At 58.9% G+C, this 16,097-nt stretch overlaps 2 protein-coding genes across 9 annotated transcripts; both read left to right on the top strand.

Annotated features, from left to right (window-relative positions):
- Positions 1–12: 12 nt before the first annotated feature.
- ADAM15 (ADAM metallopeptidase domain 15) lies at positions 13–10,109 on the top strand. Of its 7 annotated transcripts, none has more exons than XM_061120657.1 (23): positions 13–163; positions 1,350–1,456; positions 2,077–2,153; positions 2,587–2,665; positions 2,840–2,916; positions 3,009–3,201; positions 3,993–4,058; positions 4,141–4,209; positions 4,287–4,456; positions 4,601–4,685; positions 5,122–5,270; positions 5,347–5,521; positions 5,749–5,841; positions 5,972–6,276; positions 6,363–6,564; positions 6,822–6,899; positions 7,354–7,426; positions 7,567–7,705; positions 8,083–8,152; positions 8,771–8,842; positions 9,257–9,328; positions 9,448–9,691; positions 9,791–10,109. In XM_061120657.1, the coding sequence occupies exons 1-23, from the start codon at positions 85–87 to the stop codon at positions 9,841–9,843; spliced, it is 2,727 nt and encodes a 908-aa protein (XP_060976640.1). In that variant the 5' UTR covers positions 13–84; the 3' UTR covers positions 9,844–10,109. The 7 variants fall into 7 exon arrangements, with proteins under 7 accessions (XP_060976640.1, XP_060976639.1, XP_060976643.1 ...); XM_061120656.1 differs by having other exon boundaries at positions 8,768–8,842; XM_061120660.1 differs by having other exon boundaries at positions 14–163; positions 9,567–9,691.
- A 1,542-nt stretch (positions 10,110–11,651) lies between these two features.
- EFNA4 (ephrin A4) lies at positions 11,652–15,775 on the top strand. Of its 2 annotated transcripts, none has more exons than XM_061120655.1 (4): positions 11,652–11,840; positions 13,961–14,256; positions 14,642–14,707; positions 15,087–15,775. In XM_061120655.1, exons 1-4 carry the CDS (start codon positions 11,728–11,730, stop codon positions 15,221–15,223), a joined length of 612 nt encoding a protein of 203 aa, XP_060976638.1. In that variant the 5' UTR covers positions 11,652–11,727; the 3' UTR covers positions 15,224–15,775. The 2 variants fall into 2 exon arrangements, with proteins under 2 accessions (XP_060976638.1, XP_060976637.1); XM_061120654.1 differs by having other exon boundaries at positions 14,639–14,707.
- Positions 15,776–16,097: the final 322 nt, after the last annotated feature.

Below are 16,097 nucleotides of genomic sequence, written 5' to 3'. Positions count from 1 at the left end.
TGCGAGAAGCCGACCCGGCAGCCGCGGCTCCTCGGCGCCCGGCCCAGCACCTGCTGCCCTCGCCCGGCCCCGGGCGGCGCTGCCATGCGCCTGGCGCTGCTCTGGGCCCTGGGGCTCCTGGGCGCGGGCAGCCCACTGCCCTCCCGGCCGCTCCCAGATATAGGTGAGTGCCTGGCCAGAAGTGGGCCGGGGGTCGCCCTGGGAGGACGCGCGGGGAAGTCGGGAGACCCTGGGGTCCTGGGGTCGGCCGGAGACCCCGAGAGACCCCATTCAGAGCACAGCCTGCCCTCGTCTGATGTTCTGGGCCGAGGACCCGGCGACGGGGCGATGGAGTGGGGAGGGAAAGTGGAGGGATGCCGGCGCCCCTGGCTGGTCATCCTCTGCAGGGTCCCCGCGGACACTTTCAGGCTCCGGGACCGGGCACCCCGGGGCCTGGCCCAGCACCCCCTCAGGATCGCGGTAGTGGGGCTCTGCTCCCCGGGACTGACGTCTTCGCTCCTCTGGGGCCTAGCTGATCGTTCCACCCGGTGCCAGGGCGCCGAGTAGGCACGGCTCCTAGGGTTTGGCGAAGAGGATACTTCCTGGCCCCTCATCCCAGGCCTGAGAGGCCGGCACCCCTCAATCTGGTGCTGATCCCACCAGAAAGCTCGCCGAGCGGGAGGGGGCCCGGGAGGAGCCAGGAATGGGAGAGTTGGCCAGGAAAGAAGCTGGGACACCAACCCCTCCTTGGAACTTTCACTTCCCGCTGCTGTCTTGGGCTGGGGGCCGAGAGGGCAGGCGGGGGTGGAGTGTCCGGAGGAGAGAGGGCCACTTGGGAGGGGGGGACTCCGGGAGGAAGCAGAGGCTTGGGGAGCGGGTGTGCCTAACTGGGCATGAGGGGTATTTAGGGAGGGGGGTGTTTGCAATGCTCACCCAGAAATGGGCGTTCCCAGCATCTCTGATGTGAGGAAAGGGAGGGTGAGTGGGCACTGGGCCACAAGGCTTCGCCCAGTCCTGAGAGGGGGCGTTCCTGGGGAGGAGGGGGTTGGGAGGGAGTGGGAACAGGGGGAGGGTCCCTGTGAGAACCTGGGATTGGTCTGAGGGGGACAGGGAAGGACAACAGGCTGGGCATGCTGAACTTCTTTCTCTGGGGACTTGTGGATGGGTTGGTGGGATGAAAGGAAAAAACTGGAGAGAAGCCCCCACCCTCTAGTATTCTCCCTGAAGTCCCAGAATGCAGTGTAGGAGCCCTTCAAGCAGAGAAGGGCCTTGATGGGTTGGGAGCCAGGTGGGTCAGAGGGCAGCAGCCACCTCCAGCCCTGGTGCTGATTCTCTCAGCACTCTTTTGGGGTGTCCTGGGAACCCTGCAGGTGTCACTGAGGAGACACAAGTGAGGCCAGAGAGGGCCCAGAAAGGACCTCTGGAGCCCCGGATCCTTCGGGACAACCTCACGCTCAGCCAAGCAGCAGTGCTTCAGGTGAGCCTCTCTCTCCCCTCAAAGAAATACGTTCGCACCCCCCACCACCCTGAGTAACCAGGTGTCTCCAGGCAGAGGCAGGCTGAGAGCGGGTGAGTGCACTTCGCAGCAGCATGGCCATCCTGGGCCTGCTGCCTCTCCCTGCCCACCCCAGCACCTGGCTTCACTTATCTCCCTCTCCCGTCTACACACACATCTGTCTGCCTCAGCCCCACCCAAGTCGTCCATCTCCACTGGGGCCAAACTTGCTCTCTTGGTCTCCTGTGGTCGGCTCTCTCAGTGGGGGGACTTGGAGAGGGTCGGGCCCCACCAGACACCCTCCCCTCCCAATTCTAAAGCTGAGTCAGAGGAAGGGCTGGGGCCTGCACTGGGCCCTCCATGATGCTTCCTCTCTGGGCAGGAAGCCGAGAAGGGGCGGCTCAGATACCTTCCTTGACCTCCCCACACAACCCCCCAGAACAATGCCCCAGGCCAGGCAGGGCTTCCTGGCCCCTCCCTCGGGATCCCCCCACCAATGATCTAATCGTCGGTGCTCTCCTAAGGGCCTGAGGTTTTCTGGTTAGAGAAGATAGGAGTTACAGACAGGGCCAGGGAGGTGACATGCCCTCTGGTGCCCACAGACCAGTCTGCCTGAGGCTTTGCGGATCAAACTGGAACTGGATGGTGAGAGTCATATCCTGGAGCTGCTGCAGAATAGGTAATAATGATAGCAGTAATGTTACTAATAACACGACTAACAACTCACAGCATCTGCGAGGTGGTACTATGATGTGGTACTTAGGTACTAAGAGCCTGAACGCACTAAATCTTCATAACAACCTCTATCAAGTAGATACTATTATGTATCATTATTGGCCTCATAGGTGAAGAAGTCAAGGCACAGAGACGTTAAATAACTCCCCCAAGGTCACACAGCTGGTGGGTGCTAAAAACTAGATTGGAACCCAGATAGCCTGGGTTTGTAGCCAGTCTATGGCCCAACCACCATACTCTGCTACTCGAGGGGAAGCAGGAAGGTCGGGGGGATTGCCTAGCCCCTAGCAGCCCCTCTACCCTCTCCAGGCCTCAAGCTGTCACTGCACCATCCTAAGAGGCAGCTGACCCTGCCCTCCTTTTTCTTCATTCCGCAGGGAGCTAGTCTCAGGCCGCCCAACCCTGGTGTGGTACCAGCCTGATGGCACCCGGGTGGTCAGTGAGGGACATACTCTGGTGAGTCAGGCCATCTTGTGCCCTGTTTCTGGCCCGAGGGGATAAGGGAAGGGGCAACTGGAAGGTGCCATCCCTAGAGGATGGGAGGACACTGCATATCCTCACCAACAAGCTATCCTCCTGGCTCAGATCTGGCCTGGCCTTCAGGTCAGCACTCATGTTTCTCTGCTGTAGGAGAACTGCTGCTACGAGGGGAGAGTGCATGGCCAGGCCCACTCCTGGGTCTCTCTCTGCACCTGCTCTGGGCTCAGGTACAAGGGGTCTAATCCATGCAAGTGGAGAGAGTGAGGGTAAACGAGGTACAGAGCTGGTAAGCTTTCTGACTTCCCGCATCTTTGCATAGGGGCTTAGTGATCCTGTCCCCAGAGAGAAGCTACTCCGTGGAGCTGGGGCCTGGGGACCTTCAGGGTCCCCCAGTCATCTCCCGGATCCAAGACCTCCTCCTGCCACGCCACACTTGTGCCCTGAGCTGGCCTGCATCTGTGCTCACTCAGGCTCTACCGGAGCACCCCCTGGGACAGCGTCACACTCACCGGGTGAGGAGGAAAGGCAGGAGGGCTGGGCTTCTGTTGTCCCCAGGGTTGGCCCCCTGGCCCTCAGAACTATTGGCTCATAGTAACGACAGTTCCTGCTCATGGAGCGATTTCGCAGTACCAGGCACTTTGTAAACATTAACTCCTTCACTCACCCCAGCAACCCTGGGGGGTAGGTGCTATCCATAGCTCTGTTTTAGTGAGAAAACTGGCTCTAAGAGGTTAAGTGACTTGGTCAAGGCCATTCAACTAATACATGGTATTTCCAGGATTTGGATGCAGGCACTTGACTCAAACCCTTCATCTGTCTTATGATCCAAATGCAGAAAGCTCTCACTTGGATATAGCAAATACATAGTTACTGATCATCAAGCAGTAAGAACTCAATTTATTCAATGAGGGTAATGGAACTACTTACCTTATAGGATTACTGTGAAGATTAAATGTATCTACATACATATATATATGTATGTAAATGCTTAGAACTCCAATCTGTCTGGCATATGTTAAGTATTTGATGGTGTCAGCTTTTTTTTTTTTTTTTCCCTAATTTGGAAAAAGCACTGAATTTGAAGCCAGAAAAGTAGGGCTCTACTCCCAGCTTCATAACCTATTCTTAGTCCACTTGGGCAAGTCCCCGGCCTCCCAGGTTCTCCGTGGTTCTCTGTAAAATGGACTCTTCACTCTCTTCACTTTGACCACACAGGGTGGGTGTGGACACAGGCTAGCCAGTTGGGCGTGGCTGCGGGTGGTGACCGGTGGGTGTGTCTGATGCTCCTTCCTCTTGTCCACAGTGGAGGCGGGACGTGGTGACAGAGACCAAGATTGTTGAGCTGGTGATTGTGGCTGACCATTCTGAGGTGAGCTGGCCGGCCCCTGGCTGCCCTCCCCTGACCTCTGCCAGCCATGCTGCCTTTCCTGGTCACCTCTCTTGACCCGCAGGTCCAGAGGCACCGGGACTTCCAGAGCCTACTGAACCGCACCCTGGAAGTGGCCCTCCTCCTGGACACAGTGAGTATCAGGCCCGACAGCATCCTGATGGCCCCCAACCTTGAGAACCCCTCTCCTGAGTCCCAGTTCTCTTCCAGTTCTTCAGGCCTATGAATGTCCGGGTGGCACTAGTGGGCCTGGAGGCCTGGACCCAGCACGACCTGATAGAGATAAGCCAGAACCCAGGTCTCACGTTAGACAGCTTCCTCCACTGGCGCCGGACAAACCTGCTGCCTCGGTTGCCCCACGACAGTGCCCAGCTGGTGACGTAAGACACCCCCCCAGGATCAGCCAGCAGGGTCTGGCTCTCCCTTGGCCTGGCCAATTTCATACCCCAACTCCCTCCCTGAGGGCCTGAAGCTCTGGCCACTTTTACTTTGGAGCCCTAACCTTTGACCTCTCAATCCCACAGCGCCACTTCATTCTCTGGGCCCACGGTGGGCATGGCCATTCAGAACTCCATCTGTTCTCCTGAGTTTTCAGGAGGTGTGAACATGGTGAGCTATGTCCACATCGCCTCCCCATTCCCCATCCAAGTCCTACAGCTGTGGTACCATATATTCACTGAAACCCCCAGCAGAGTTACCAACCCCAAGCTGAGGGTATAGAGGGCAGGGGTGCATGGAAGGTGCCCCTCGCCTATGGCCAGCTCATCACATCTTCACCTAGAAGCTCTGCCCATTTCTTGGGGGAGTGGGGGACAGCTGAGGCCCAAAGGACCTTGGTGCTCTCCCAGGGCCATACAGTGAGATATGGGGAACAGAGCTGAGCTAGAGCCCAGGTTTCCTACCACCCAGGCCTGGGCTCTCCTCCTGGTTTAGAAGCACTTAAGGAGGGAGGCGGGACCTGCTCAGGGTCCAAGAGGTCAGATGAAGAGAGAACAGGAGCAATCAGGCTGGTGCGCGACCTGGGCTATCCCCTCCCCAATGACAGGACCACTCCACGAGCATCCTGGGAGTCGCCTCCTCAATAGCCCATGAGCTGGGACACAGCCTGGGCCTGGGCCATGACTCCCCTGGGAATAGCTGCCCCTGTCCGGGTCCAGCCCCAGCCAAGAGCTGCATCATGGAGGCCTCCACAGAGTGAGTAACTGCAGGATGGAGAGGGAAGGGGGCAGGGGGAGGTCCGCAGCCCCAACCTCCTTGCTGTCATCCCCAGCTTCCTGCCAGGCTTGAACTTCAGCAACTGCAGCCGACAGGCCCTGGAGAAAGCCCTCCTGGGTGGAATGGGCAGCTGCCTCTTTGAACGGCTGTCCGATCTGCCTTCTATGGCCAGTGTCTGCGGAAATATGTTAGTGGAGCCCGGCGAGCAGTGTGACTGTGGCTTCCCAGATGTAAGCCCCTCCCCCAGAGCTGTGCCCTCACCCTGGCTCATAGGCTGTCTCTAAGCCCCCAGAGCCCCGCTCCCCACCTGCCTGTCTGTGGGGACAGCAGGCAGGCTGTCCAGCTCTAGCTCTCATCCGCCGTGCACAGGCCTAGGGTTCAGGCTCCAGGGGGCAGTTGGTGTAGGGTCCCAGGCCAGCCCGCTCTGATGCCTGGCCTTCTGTGCCCTTCCCCACAGGACTGCACTGATCCCTGCTGTGACTACTTCACCTGCCAGCTGAGGCCAGGGGCCCAGTGCGCATCTGATGGACTCTGTTGTCACAATTGCCAGGTGGGCCCAGACTGGACCGGCCACCCAGAGCCCACCTGCCAGGGGCCAGGGTGGAAAAGGTCATCCTAACTCCCAGGGCCTGGCTGGATTTGCCCCCAACCCCACACTGACATTCACCCACCCTCCACAGCTGCGTCCAGCTGGCTGGAAGTGTCGCCCCACCAGAGGTGAATGCGACTTACCCGAGTTCTGCCCCGGAGACAGCTCCCAGTGCCCCCCAGATGTCAGCATGGGGGACGGTGAGCCATGTGCTGGCGGACAGGCTGTGTGCATGCTAGGACGTTGTGCCTCCTATGCCCAGCAGTGCCAGGCTCTCTGGGGGCCTGGGGCCAAGCCCGCCGCACCGCTCTGCCTCCTTACTGCCAATACTAGAGGGGACGCCTTTGGGAGCTGTGGGCGCAACCCTGATGGCAGTTATGTGTCCTGTGCCCCTCGGTAAGTGAGGGAACCTGGCTCCTCCTCTAGGCCTGTGGGCATCTTGGCTCCACCACACTGACCCTGTACCTCCTCCCTCACCCCAGAGATGCCATGTGCGGGCAACTCCAGTGCCAGGGCGGGAGGGCCCAGCCTCTGCTGGGCTCAGCCCGGGATCTTCGCTGGGAGATGCTGGAAGCCAACGGGACCCAGCTGAAGTTGAACTGCAGCTGGGTACACCTGGACCTGGGCAACGACGTGGCCCAGCCCCTCTTGACTCTGCCTGGCACAGCCTGTGGCCCTGGCCTGGTGAGTAGCCTCGGTGGGCAGGGCCAGGTGGGGAAGGATGTCTGAACTGCTGTGAGCAGTGCCCAGGCCTCATTAGCCACCAGTGCAAACAGTGCAGGCTCTGAGGGGAGTTCAGATTCTCACTTCAGATGGAGCAGAGTCCTGTGGTCCTGTGAGCCTTGGTGTCCCCATCTGTAAAAGTGTGCTGGGCCTCGGCCTCCCAGTGCCAGTAAAGCGTGTGAGAGGGTGATCTTTGCTCTTCTCTCCCCACTGGGCAGGTGTGTGTTGAGCAGCAGTGCCAGCCAGTAGAGGTCCTGGGAGCACAGGAATGTCGAAGGAGATGCCATGGGCATGGGGTGAGCTGGCATGGCGGGAGATGAAGGGGGAGCAGGGAGCCTCTGGGAAGGAAAATAATGGTGGGCTTTGCAAACAGACACACCTGGGTTCTAATCCTCACTCTACCATGTCTTAATTGTGGGACCCCCGGCACATTATTAACCTCTCTGAGCTCAGTTCCTCATCTAACTAATGGGCATAATAGTAGTACCCACTTCCTGGGGCACACGAGGTGAGTACAACACTAGCTTCTGGCACAGTGGCCGGCAGATAGAAGGCACTCACAGTGTGAGTTCAATCTAATTTCCTCTGCTGCTGGTGCCGATCGAGTCCCCCTCTCCAGAGCGGTGGCACCTTCTACCTCCTCATCCTCAGCATGCCCAGCTGTGGACATCTGAGATCCTGAAAAGCTGGGGACAGGGAAACATGGCCCCAGAGGGCCCAGCTCCTCACTGTCCAACCTGTGCATCCTAGGTCTGTGACAGCAACAGGCGCTGCCACTGTGAGGACGGCTGGGCACCCCCAGACTGCACCACCCACATCAGAGGTAGCATGGCGTGGGGCGCAGGGGCAGCTGAGAGGGCGTCCTTCATCACCCCTCTTTTCCTGATCCCTTCACTGCTGGTTCCTTGCCTCCCTGTGACCCCTGACCCTTTCACTTCACTGATCACCTGATCTCACCCACAGCAACCAGCTCCCTGACCACAGGGCTGCCCCTCAGCCTCCTGTTGTTGCTGGTCCTGGTGCTCCTTGGTGCCAGCTACTGGCACCGTGCCCGCCTGCGCCAACGACTCTGCCAGCTCAAAGGACCCAGCTGCCAATACAGGTACCAGCCTCCCTGTTACCAACTCTCTCAACATCTCTGTTAAGGACCACAGCCCTGAAGCCCTGTCCCCACCCCCTGGGCAGCCCCCAGACCACACCCCATACCACCCCCTTCCCTACTTGTGCCCCATAACTCTTCACCTCACGTGTAGATCCAGATGGGGCAACTGCGGTGCTAGGACCATTTCTCTCCAGGAGCCCCAGGGCTGGATAAGTGGGGCCATCCGTCAGGCTGATCAGCTTCCCCTCCTCACCTCTGATTTGGCCTAAACCATGCTCCAAGGGGCCACAAAGAATTAACCCCATTCAAGGGCTTCCTATGGGCACAAAATGGTCTGAGGCTGGGTCCTCACCCTCCTTGCCTTTCTCCATGCTCAGGGCAGCCCAGTCTGGTCCCCCAGAACGCCCAGGACCCCCACAGAGGGCCCTGCTGATGCCAGGTGCCAAGGTAAGTCTGTATGCCAGAGCAGAGAGGGCCCCCAACCCAGGCAGGAATCCAGCTTGGGTGGGGGTGTCCAAGGCTCTGGACTCAGAGAAAGACTTGCATCGCCCATGAGTCAGTCATTGGAGTCAGGGCCAGCCCTCCCCGCACCTCCCCTGGCTGCAGGCTGAGAAACAGTCCAGTCTGGACTGGGGCGGGGCAATCACCTAGAGGAAGGAGTGCTGAGCTCTGCGAGCTGGCCAAGCCCGTGGCTTTCAAAGGTGGGTCTCCCTGTGCTCCCAGCAGTGGTGCCCCAGGAGGGCACGAGGGGGTGCTCAGAGTGGGCTTCAGTGTGCCAGGACTTGATGAGGCCCAGGCCGCCAAGTGTAGAAGGGCTGGTGAGTGCCTCAGCCCTGAGCCCCCTGGATCTGATGACAGAAGTGCGTGTGTGGAGGTGGTCTGCATGCCTACTCCACCACTTGTCACCCTCTCTGCATGCAATTGAATAACTGCATGCATGTACAGCCCCCACTGCCCCTGGGGCCCTGGCTGCCCATCCCTGAGCACTAACACCTCTCTGCCCACATCTGTCTCTCTGCTCCCTCCCCGCCCCCTGCCTGTCTGCTCCTCCTGCTCTCTCAGCAGGCTAGTGCTCTTGGCTTCCCGGCCCCTCCTTCCAGGCCGCTGCCTCCTGACCCTGTGCCCAAGAGACTCCAGGTAAATCTGGGCCAGGCCCGGCCCTGGCCCAGGGCAGGTGGGAGGCTTGGTGCCCAACCGCAGCTCTCATCCCTGTTCCCTGCCAGTAGCACTCGTCATTAGGGGACCAGGGTGCCCTCAGCCTTCAGACACTCTGAGCCCCAGAAGCAGCAAAGGGTGAGCCGTCTGCCTTGGTTTCTACCACCATCTAGTGGTCAGTGGCGGGACTGCAGTTGGCCAGGGACACCCCCCAGTGACCCACACCTCTCTCCCCTGAGGCCTCTCCTGGCATGCACTCAAGCCCCATGCGCATGTCCCAGTTCTCTCCTGCCCCCTGGCTGACTTTGCATGTTGACCTGAACCCCTGGGGCGACCCGTCGCATGTCCACTGCCCCTGGCTGTGCTCTCATAGTCACCGCCCCTCTCTCTGTTCAGGCTGAGCTGGCAGACCGACCCAATCCCCCCACCCGCCCTCTGCCCGCTGACCCGGTGGTGAGGCGCCCAAAGGTAACCGTGGGGGGAGAGAAGGGCACAGCCTCTCCCCCCACCCAGGGCTGTGGTGCTGGTGGCAAGACGCCCTCTGTGCCTGAGGCCACATACCCCAGTGGCATCTTTAATGGTGACAGGTTCGTTTGGAGACACAGGTGACCTATGATGCCACCTCTCAAGCTGGTGCTCCCCAGCATCAGTGCGTCAGAGGTGAACAACATGATACGCTCTCCCAAGCTGGCCTTCTCTCTCTCAGCCACAGGGGCCCACCAAGCCCCCACCCCCGAGAAAGCCACTGCCTGCTGACCCTCACGGCCGGCGCCCTTCTGGTGACCTGCCTCGCCCTGGAGCTGGAATCTCGCCCCCAGTGGTACCCTCCAGGTAGGAGAGGAGAGGAGAGGCGCGGAGGATGGGTGGATTGGGCGAGTGGTCTGGGAAAACAGCACCTCTGACCTTTTTTCTTGGCTTTCCACATCCCAGGCCTGCGCCGCCGCCCCCAGCAGCGTCCTCGCTCTACCTCTAACTTCTCCTGAGGTTCTGCTGCCTCCAGCCTGGACTTAGGACGTCAATAGGCAGACCTGACCCCTGAAGCCCCCGACGGTGACTGAAGGAGCCGGAGCCTGGACGCTGTGGAGCAGGAGTCTTAAGACACCGGGTACCTCCACTTGCTGTCAAACAGCACTCTGGGGACCGGCCCACTCCGCGGCATCTGGGGGTTGGGGAGGGTCTGGGAGCTGGACGGAGCTGAAGGAAGTTCGCACAGCCTGTCTGCTGACTTACAATAAAAGTGAGGTCTTGGGAGCACGCCTTCAAGTTTGTCTGCTTCGGGAAGGAGGGTCTCCCCTGTTGCGATTCCAGGTCTGGCCGCCAGGAGACGCTGCCGCCTCAGACGAAGACAGGATAGGGAGGGCGAGAGTCCCAGGTTGGGTGAGAGGATCCCTGGGATGCTCGCGGCTTGTTTCTGCCTAGCCTGTGATGTCTCTCTGCATAATCCAGTACCACAAAGGGCGCTGTATGCCCTCTACCACCCCCAGTCGCCAAGTTCTCACCGCCAACGCTGCGCGGCCCTTTAGCGGCGGCCATTGACAAACCCGTCAAGCTGTTGGACTCGCCTTCCCCACCCTCTGACCAGTGGCTGGGAAAAATGGAACTGGCTGATGTTCTCAGAGCCCCGGAGCTGGGGCAGGGCGGGGCAGCGGCTCCCACGGTTCCAAGGCCGCACACCTGGCCCCCCCCTCCCCCACCCCACCTGAGGGTTGGGGAACAAAGGTGCTTTGTACCGGCCCGCAACCACCTCATTACTTCGTCTTGGAGACTGTGGCCTTCGTTCTCCCAGAACGAAGGTGTGGGGTGGAAAGGGACAGTTGCCAATCCCAAGGTAAGCATCAAGCTTGCCACTTGAGGCTCTGTAAAGGGTGGGGTGAGGGGTCCCCGGGAGGCGATTTGTCCCTTCCTCTCGCTGTATCTCTAGACGTGCAAAGAAAAAGGAGCAATGTGCCTACGATGGCTGGACAAACTTCATGGATCCTTGCCCCCGCGCCTCACTTGCCTCTTTCTGGGTGAGAGGCGTGGGCCCATATTTAAATCTTCCAAAGATTTAATAAGGCTTTCTACCCTGAATTATGGCTTTCCAGGTGGTGCTGTGTTAAAGAATCCACTTGCCAAAGCAGGGGACGCAAGAGACGCGAGTTCAATCCCTGGGTCGGGATGATCCCCTGGAGAAGGAAATGACAACCCACTCCAGTATTCTTGCCGATATAATCCCAAGAACAGAAGAACCTGGCGGGTTACAGTCCATGGGGTCACAAAGAGTCAGACACGACTGAGCAATTGAACACACACACACACACACTATATTGTTGTTTTTGTTTAGTCTCTCAGTCCGACTCTTTGCGACCCCCATGGACTGTAGCCCGCCAGGTTCCTCTGTCCATGGGATTATCCCAGCAAGAATACTGGAGTGGGTTGTCATTTCCTTCTCCAGGGGATCATCCCAACCTAGGGATCGAACCCGCGTCTCCCTCACTGCAGGCGGATTCTTTACCCCTGAACCACCAGGGAAGCACCCTGTACTAACACAGCACGAAAGACACGACCTCTCTAAAACAACTCCTAGACAGGGGACTATGTCCCTCCTTGCCACCCCCTTGAAACGGGCCCAACCTCAGCAACAGCTTGCCGAAGCTGGAGAGCGCTGCGGCGCCCAGAAGGTTAACAAGAGTTGGCTTTGAATAAAGAGGCGGAGACGCGACCCCATTGGTGAAAAGTTATCCAGGGGCGTGGCCTGTGAGTCTCTGCACCCCACCCCCCTTCTCGCAAGCCCCACCCCAACCTCCTCTGCACTTTGTACCTTTCTCGCCGCGACTGCGAAGCGGACCGGGACGGGCCGGGCCAGACCACACCAGACCTAGGGGGCGATGCGGCTGCAGCCCCTGCTGCAGACTGTCCTCTGGGCCGTGCTCCTCAGCTCCCCTCTCCGAGGGGGCTGTGGCCTCCGCCTTGCGGTCTACTGGAACTCCAGTAACCCCAGGTAGCCGGGCCGAAACCGGCGGGCGGCGAGCCGGGCCTGCACGCTCCCGGGCCGGGCGCGCGCACGACACTCGCTCTGTGCGCGGCGCCGCCTGGACCCGGCCGCGCGCCGGGGATCCTTTGTTTGAGCCGGCGGGGGAGGAGGGAGGGGCGAGGCGCGCCTGGGGTCCCCTGTGCTCGCCAGCACGCGTTGGAGACGAGCGGAGGACCCCAGCCCCGAAGGCAGTCGTTGGGGTCTCAGAGCCGGGAGCTGGGGGAACCTCAGCCTGCACTCCGAGCCCCGCCCCCCTCGCTTCTGTCTTGGGGATCCCCAGCCTTCCTCCGGCCGGCCGAAGCTGGGGCGAGCGGACTTGCGGGGTGCCGGAGGGGGGTTGGTTACTCTTGTGAAAGAGGGTTACTCTCCTGCTGGCTTGGCCTCCCCTTTGGCGCTCGCTTTTTCTCCTGAGCTCATTCTAGAACGCTTTCATCTCAGTCATTATTAGTCCTTCTATTTCTATGCAGTCTCGGCCCTGCCCTTCTAGAGTTGAGTCACTTTTAGGCAAGTCATCTGACCTCCCTAACCTCAGTTATCTCATCTGTAAAATGGGGTAATAATGTCTGGTACCCTGGGAAGTCAGGTAGACTGAGGTCATGTGAGTCCAGGAGGTAAAGGCTGTACAGATATAAACTACTATTTTCTGTCTCCTGATCTGCCTGCCTTGGAACCCGGATGTTTTTTTCTTGTTTCCATGCTCCTCCCCAATTCTCCTTGCCTCTCTCTGCTTTCTCCATGTTTTCCTTTCTGATTTTCTACTTAAAACAATCTGTGACTCTGTTCATTTGTTCAGTCACTAACATTTATTAAGCGTGTACGGTGTGCCCGGACTTGTGCTAGGGCGCTGGGGGTTAGAAATAAGACCTAGGCTCTGCCCTTTGGGATCCCCAAGGGCCTCTGGGTGAGCAGGCTTCAGAAGAGGTCATTACAATACCAATGCTGTGTGGTGAGAGCTGCTGTTGTCTTCCACCTCTGAATTCCTCTCTGTGTTCCAGACCAGTGCCTCTGAATGACTTGGAAAATTGGTTAAAAATTCAGGTTCCTACCCCCTAACCCTGAGGTTTCTGACTCATTCATTCCATTCCCAAATATTTATTAAGCATTTTCCTTGTGCATGACACTTTTCCAGGCACTAGGGATGCCGCGGAACTAAACAAAGGCCCATCTTGTGTTCCAGCAGGTCTGAGCTGAGCCCAGGAATCTGCATTCCTAATCACAACTCCAGATGCACGTGGTCTTGAGACCACCCATTGAGAGAGAGTTGGGGACCTTTCATAAGTCAAGTTGGGCTCTGTGTATGATGAGCATGGGGTGGGAGTAGTTCATGCTTTACTTGATGCTGGAGGGGTTGACGTGTCCTAGGTCTTCCCACCCATAGTGGCTCCCCCCCGGGTGTCTCCCAAGATGTCGAAGGGAGTCCCGAGGAGGCCACAGATTGGGAGATACGTGGAGGGGGCTCCAAGTCTGGCACTTTGTTGTCCTGGCAAAAAAACGAGGGGGAGGGGAGGTTCCCACCATCCACTCTTTTTCTTTCTTTCTTACTATGGCATTCTTTCGGCATTGAATTGACATCTTAAAAAGCCAGCCTTCCTCTTTGTGAATCAGTTAAAGAGGATACTGTTCCCAGTCTCCATCTCTGGTGTGTGACTGCACTGTGGGCCCAGATCCGTGCCCTTCGCCTCTGTGCCTCGGCTTCTTCACTGCAGCCATCCACCTAACATCTGTCAAGCACAGGTGCTACACCAAGGCCTTGTGTTGGGCATCAGAGCTAGAGAGGGGTGGCAGCTCCCACCCAAAAGCTAGGGTTTGGGAGTGGCCTTCTCACATTTGAGCCTTGTGGTTGTAGGCCCTGCAGTCCCTTAACCTCTCTGAAACTGTGCATCTGTTACCTCATCCATTTCTTGCACTCTCTTTGTCTCTCAAGAGTTGTCAGTCTGGGGAACTCAAAGACCTTCCGAAGCTGCTCCCACTCCAGTGGGTGGGGGACTGGCTGGCAGGGACCATTGGGAAGGGGTATCTTTGATCCTTGTGCCCCTGGTGTGCTGTGCCAAGGAGCCCCTCTGCCCTCAACTACCTTATGCCTGCAGGCTGCTTCGAGGAGACGCTGTGGTGGAGCTGGGCTTCAAGGATTACCTAGACATCATCTGCCCACACTATGAGAGTCCAGGGCCCCCTGAGGGCCCCGAGACATTCGCATTATACGTAGTGGACTGGGCGGGCTACAAGGCCTGCCGGGCTGAAGGGCCCGGTGCCTTCAAGCGCTGGGAGTGCTCCCACCCCTTCGCTCCCTTTGGCCCTGTTCGATTTCCAGAGAAGATTCAGCGCTTCACACCCTTCTCCCTTGGCATGGAGTTCTTGCCTGGAGAGACCTACTACTACATCTGTGAGTGAGGATGGGCACCCTGGCCACCTCCTGGGGAAGGCAGGGAGGGGAGTGGGGCTACCTGCCATTGCCAGCAGTCAAGGCAGAGAGCCTGAGGGGTGGGGAAAGGAAAGGAAGGCAGGCTAGGAGGGGGGAGTGGGCAAGGGTCCAGAACATGGTAGGGGGATATCTAGAGTGAGCTGATAGAGACACAGGGCAAGGAAGAGGAGCCGGGCAAGGGGACATGAGGAGGAACACAGGTGGGCGTCTAGATGTAGCCCCACAATAAGGAAAAGTTTTCCAGAGAACTGGAGAGAGGAGAAGCTGGGAGGGTTTTAAAGTGACTCTGAAGCATGCAAACTAGCCCATGCTAACTTCTTCCTCCCAATTTCCCACCACCCAGCAGTGCCAACTCCGGGGAGTCCTGGCCAATGCTTGAGGCTCCAGGTGTCTATCTGCTGCAAGGAGGACAGTGAGTGGGTTGGGGCAGGGGAGCAACCCTTCTGGCTAGTGTGGCGCCCTTGGGAATGGGGGGAGCAGTGGGAAGAATCTGGGAGCATTAGACTCTGGGGGGCCTCTTCTTCCCCCTTTAGCGTGTGGGAGCCTCCGCTGCACAGTGGGAATGGCATCTCCGGTGCAAGGCCCTCCAAGGCCTTCACTGAACTGGTGGCCTCTAATGGCACCTGGGAGGAGACCTGCAAGTTGGGGCTTAGAGGTGGTAGATTATGGGAGGGATTGGCTAGTTCGGGAGACCCTGAAGCAAGGGGTGGGAGTGAACAACTAACGGGCAGAGCAAGAAGGAGGCTGCCGAAGCAGGAGGACCCATCAGTGCTACCCCCTCCCCCTCACAGAGCCTGAGTCAGCCCATCCTGTTGGGAGCCATGGAGAGAGTGGCACGTCAGGGTGGCAAGGAGGGGCCACTCCCAGTCCCCTCTGTCTCTTGCTGCTGCTGCTGTTTCCAATTCTGCGACTCCTGAGAGTTCTCTGAGCCAAGCGGACCCTTCCTGCCACCCCCAGGAACCAGAGCCCTCCTAAGACTCCTTGGAGAGGGGCCCCTGCCCCCTACCTGAGCTGGGAGTGCCAAGCCAGACAGACAAGATGAAAGAGTGATGGGGGAGGTCTGAGGTGACCCTTCCAGGTACTGGCCTCCTCATCACAGGCTGAAGAGGAGCCACAGACAGCAGACAGCCCTGGGCACCTTGGAGCAGAGGCGAGACAAACATAAGGTCTCCATCAGCGGCTTTGATGTTCAAATCCCTGCCCCCAGGAAGGCAGGGACTTGATGGGATGGCATGCTGGAGTCTGCTGGGGGCCAAGGCGAAGACCTGGGGACAGGCGGATTGCTGGACCAGGTCAGGCAAGAAGCCCAGGCCTGCCATCTGTCCCCAGTGCCCTGTGGGCCTCTTCCCTGGGGCAGCACCTCGCCTCCCCAGAGGATCACTCACTTGTCTTCTGTGAAGACGGACTTAGCATGAGGTTGAATTTCATGCCAGTGTATATTTTTGTAAGTGTCTGGACTTCAATAAACCAACTACCCATCTTTTTGTTGCTTTTTCCAACCTACTGCCCTCTGCCCTCTAGCTCCTTGCCTGACACTGGGCCCTGGAGGGGAGTGGGGGGGAGCGGGGTGCAGGGTGGGGGGTGGCACAGCAGCGGAGCTCCCTGAAGTCTCTGCTCTCAGTGTGGCTTGGCCTGACCCCCATGCCAGCTGTGCCCAAGCCATCCATGCCAGGCCTCAGTGGGCACCCCTCTGGGCAGTGTGGGGTGGGTGCCAGCAGCAGCTGTGGACCTTGGCACCCTTTACCACCTCTCTAGCTGGTTTCCTGGGCTGGGGAGGGGACAGGTGCTCCTGATAGCCCCCA

The sequence above is a fragment of the Dama dama genome, chromosome 20 (genome assembly GCF_033118175.1).
Source record: "Dama dama isolate Ldn47 chromosome 20, ASM3311817v1, whole genome shotgun sequence".
NCBI classification, from domain to species: domain Eukaryota; kingdom Metazoa; phylum Chordata; class Mammalia; order Artiodactyla; family Cervidae; genus Dama; species Dama dama.
The sequence above is the reverse complement of the archived record's forward strand: the minus strand, read 5'-3'. Positions and strand labels throughout refer to the sequence as shown.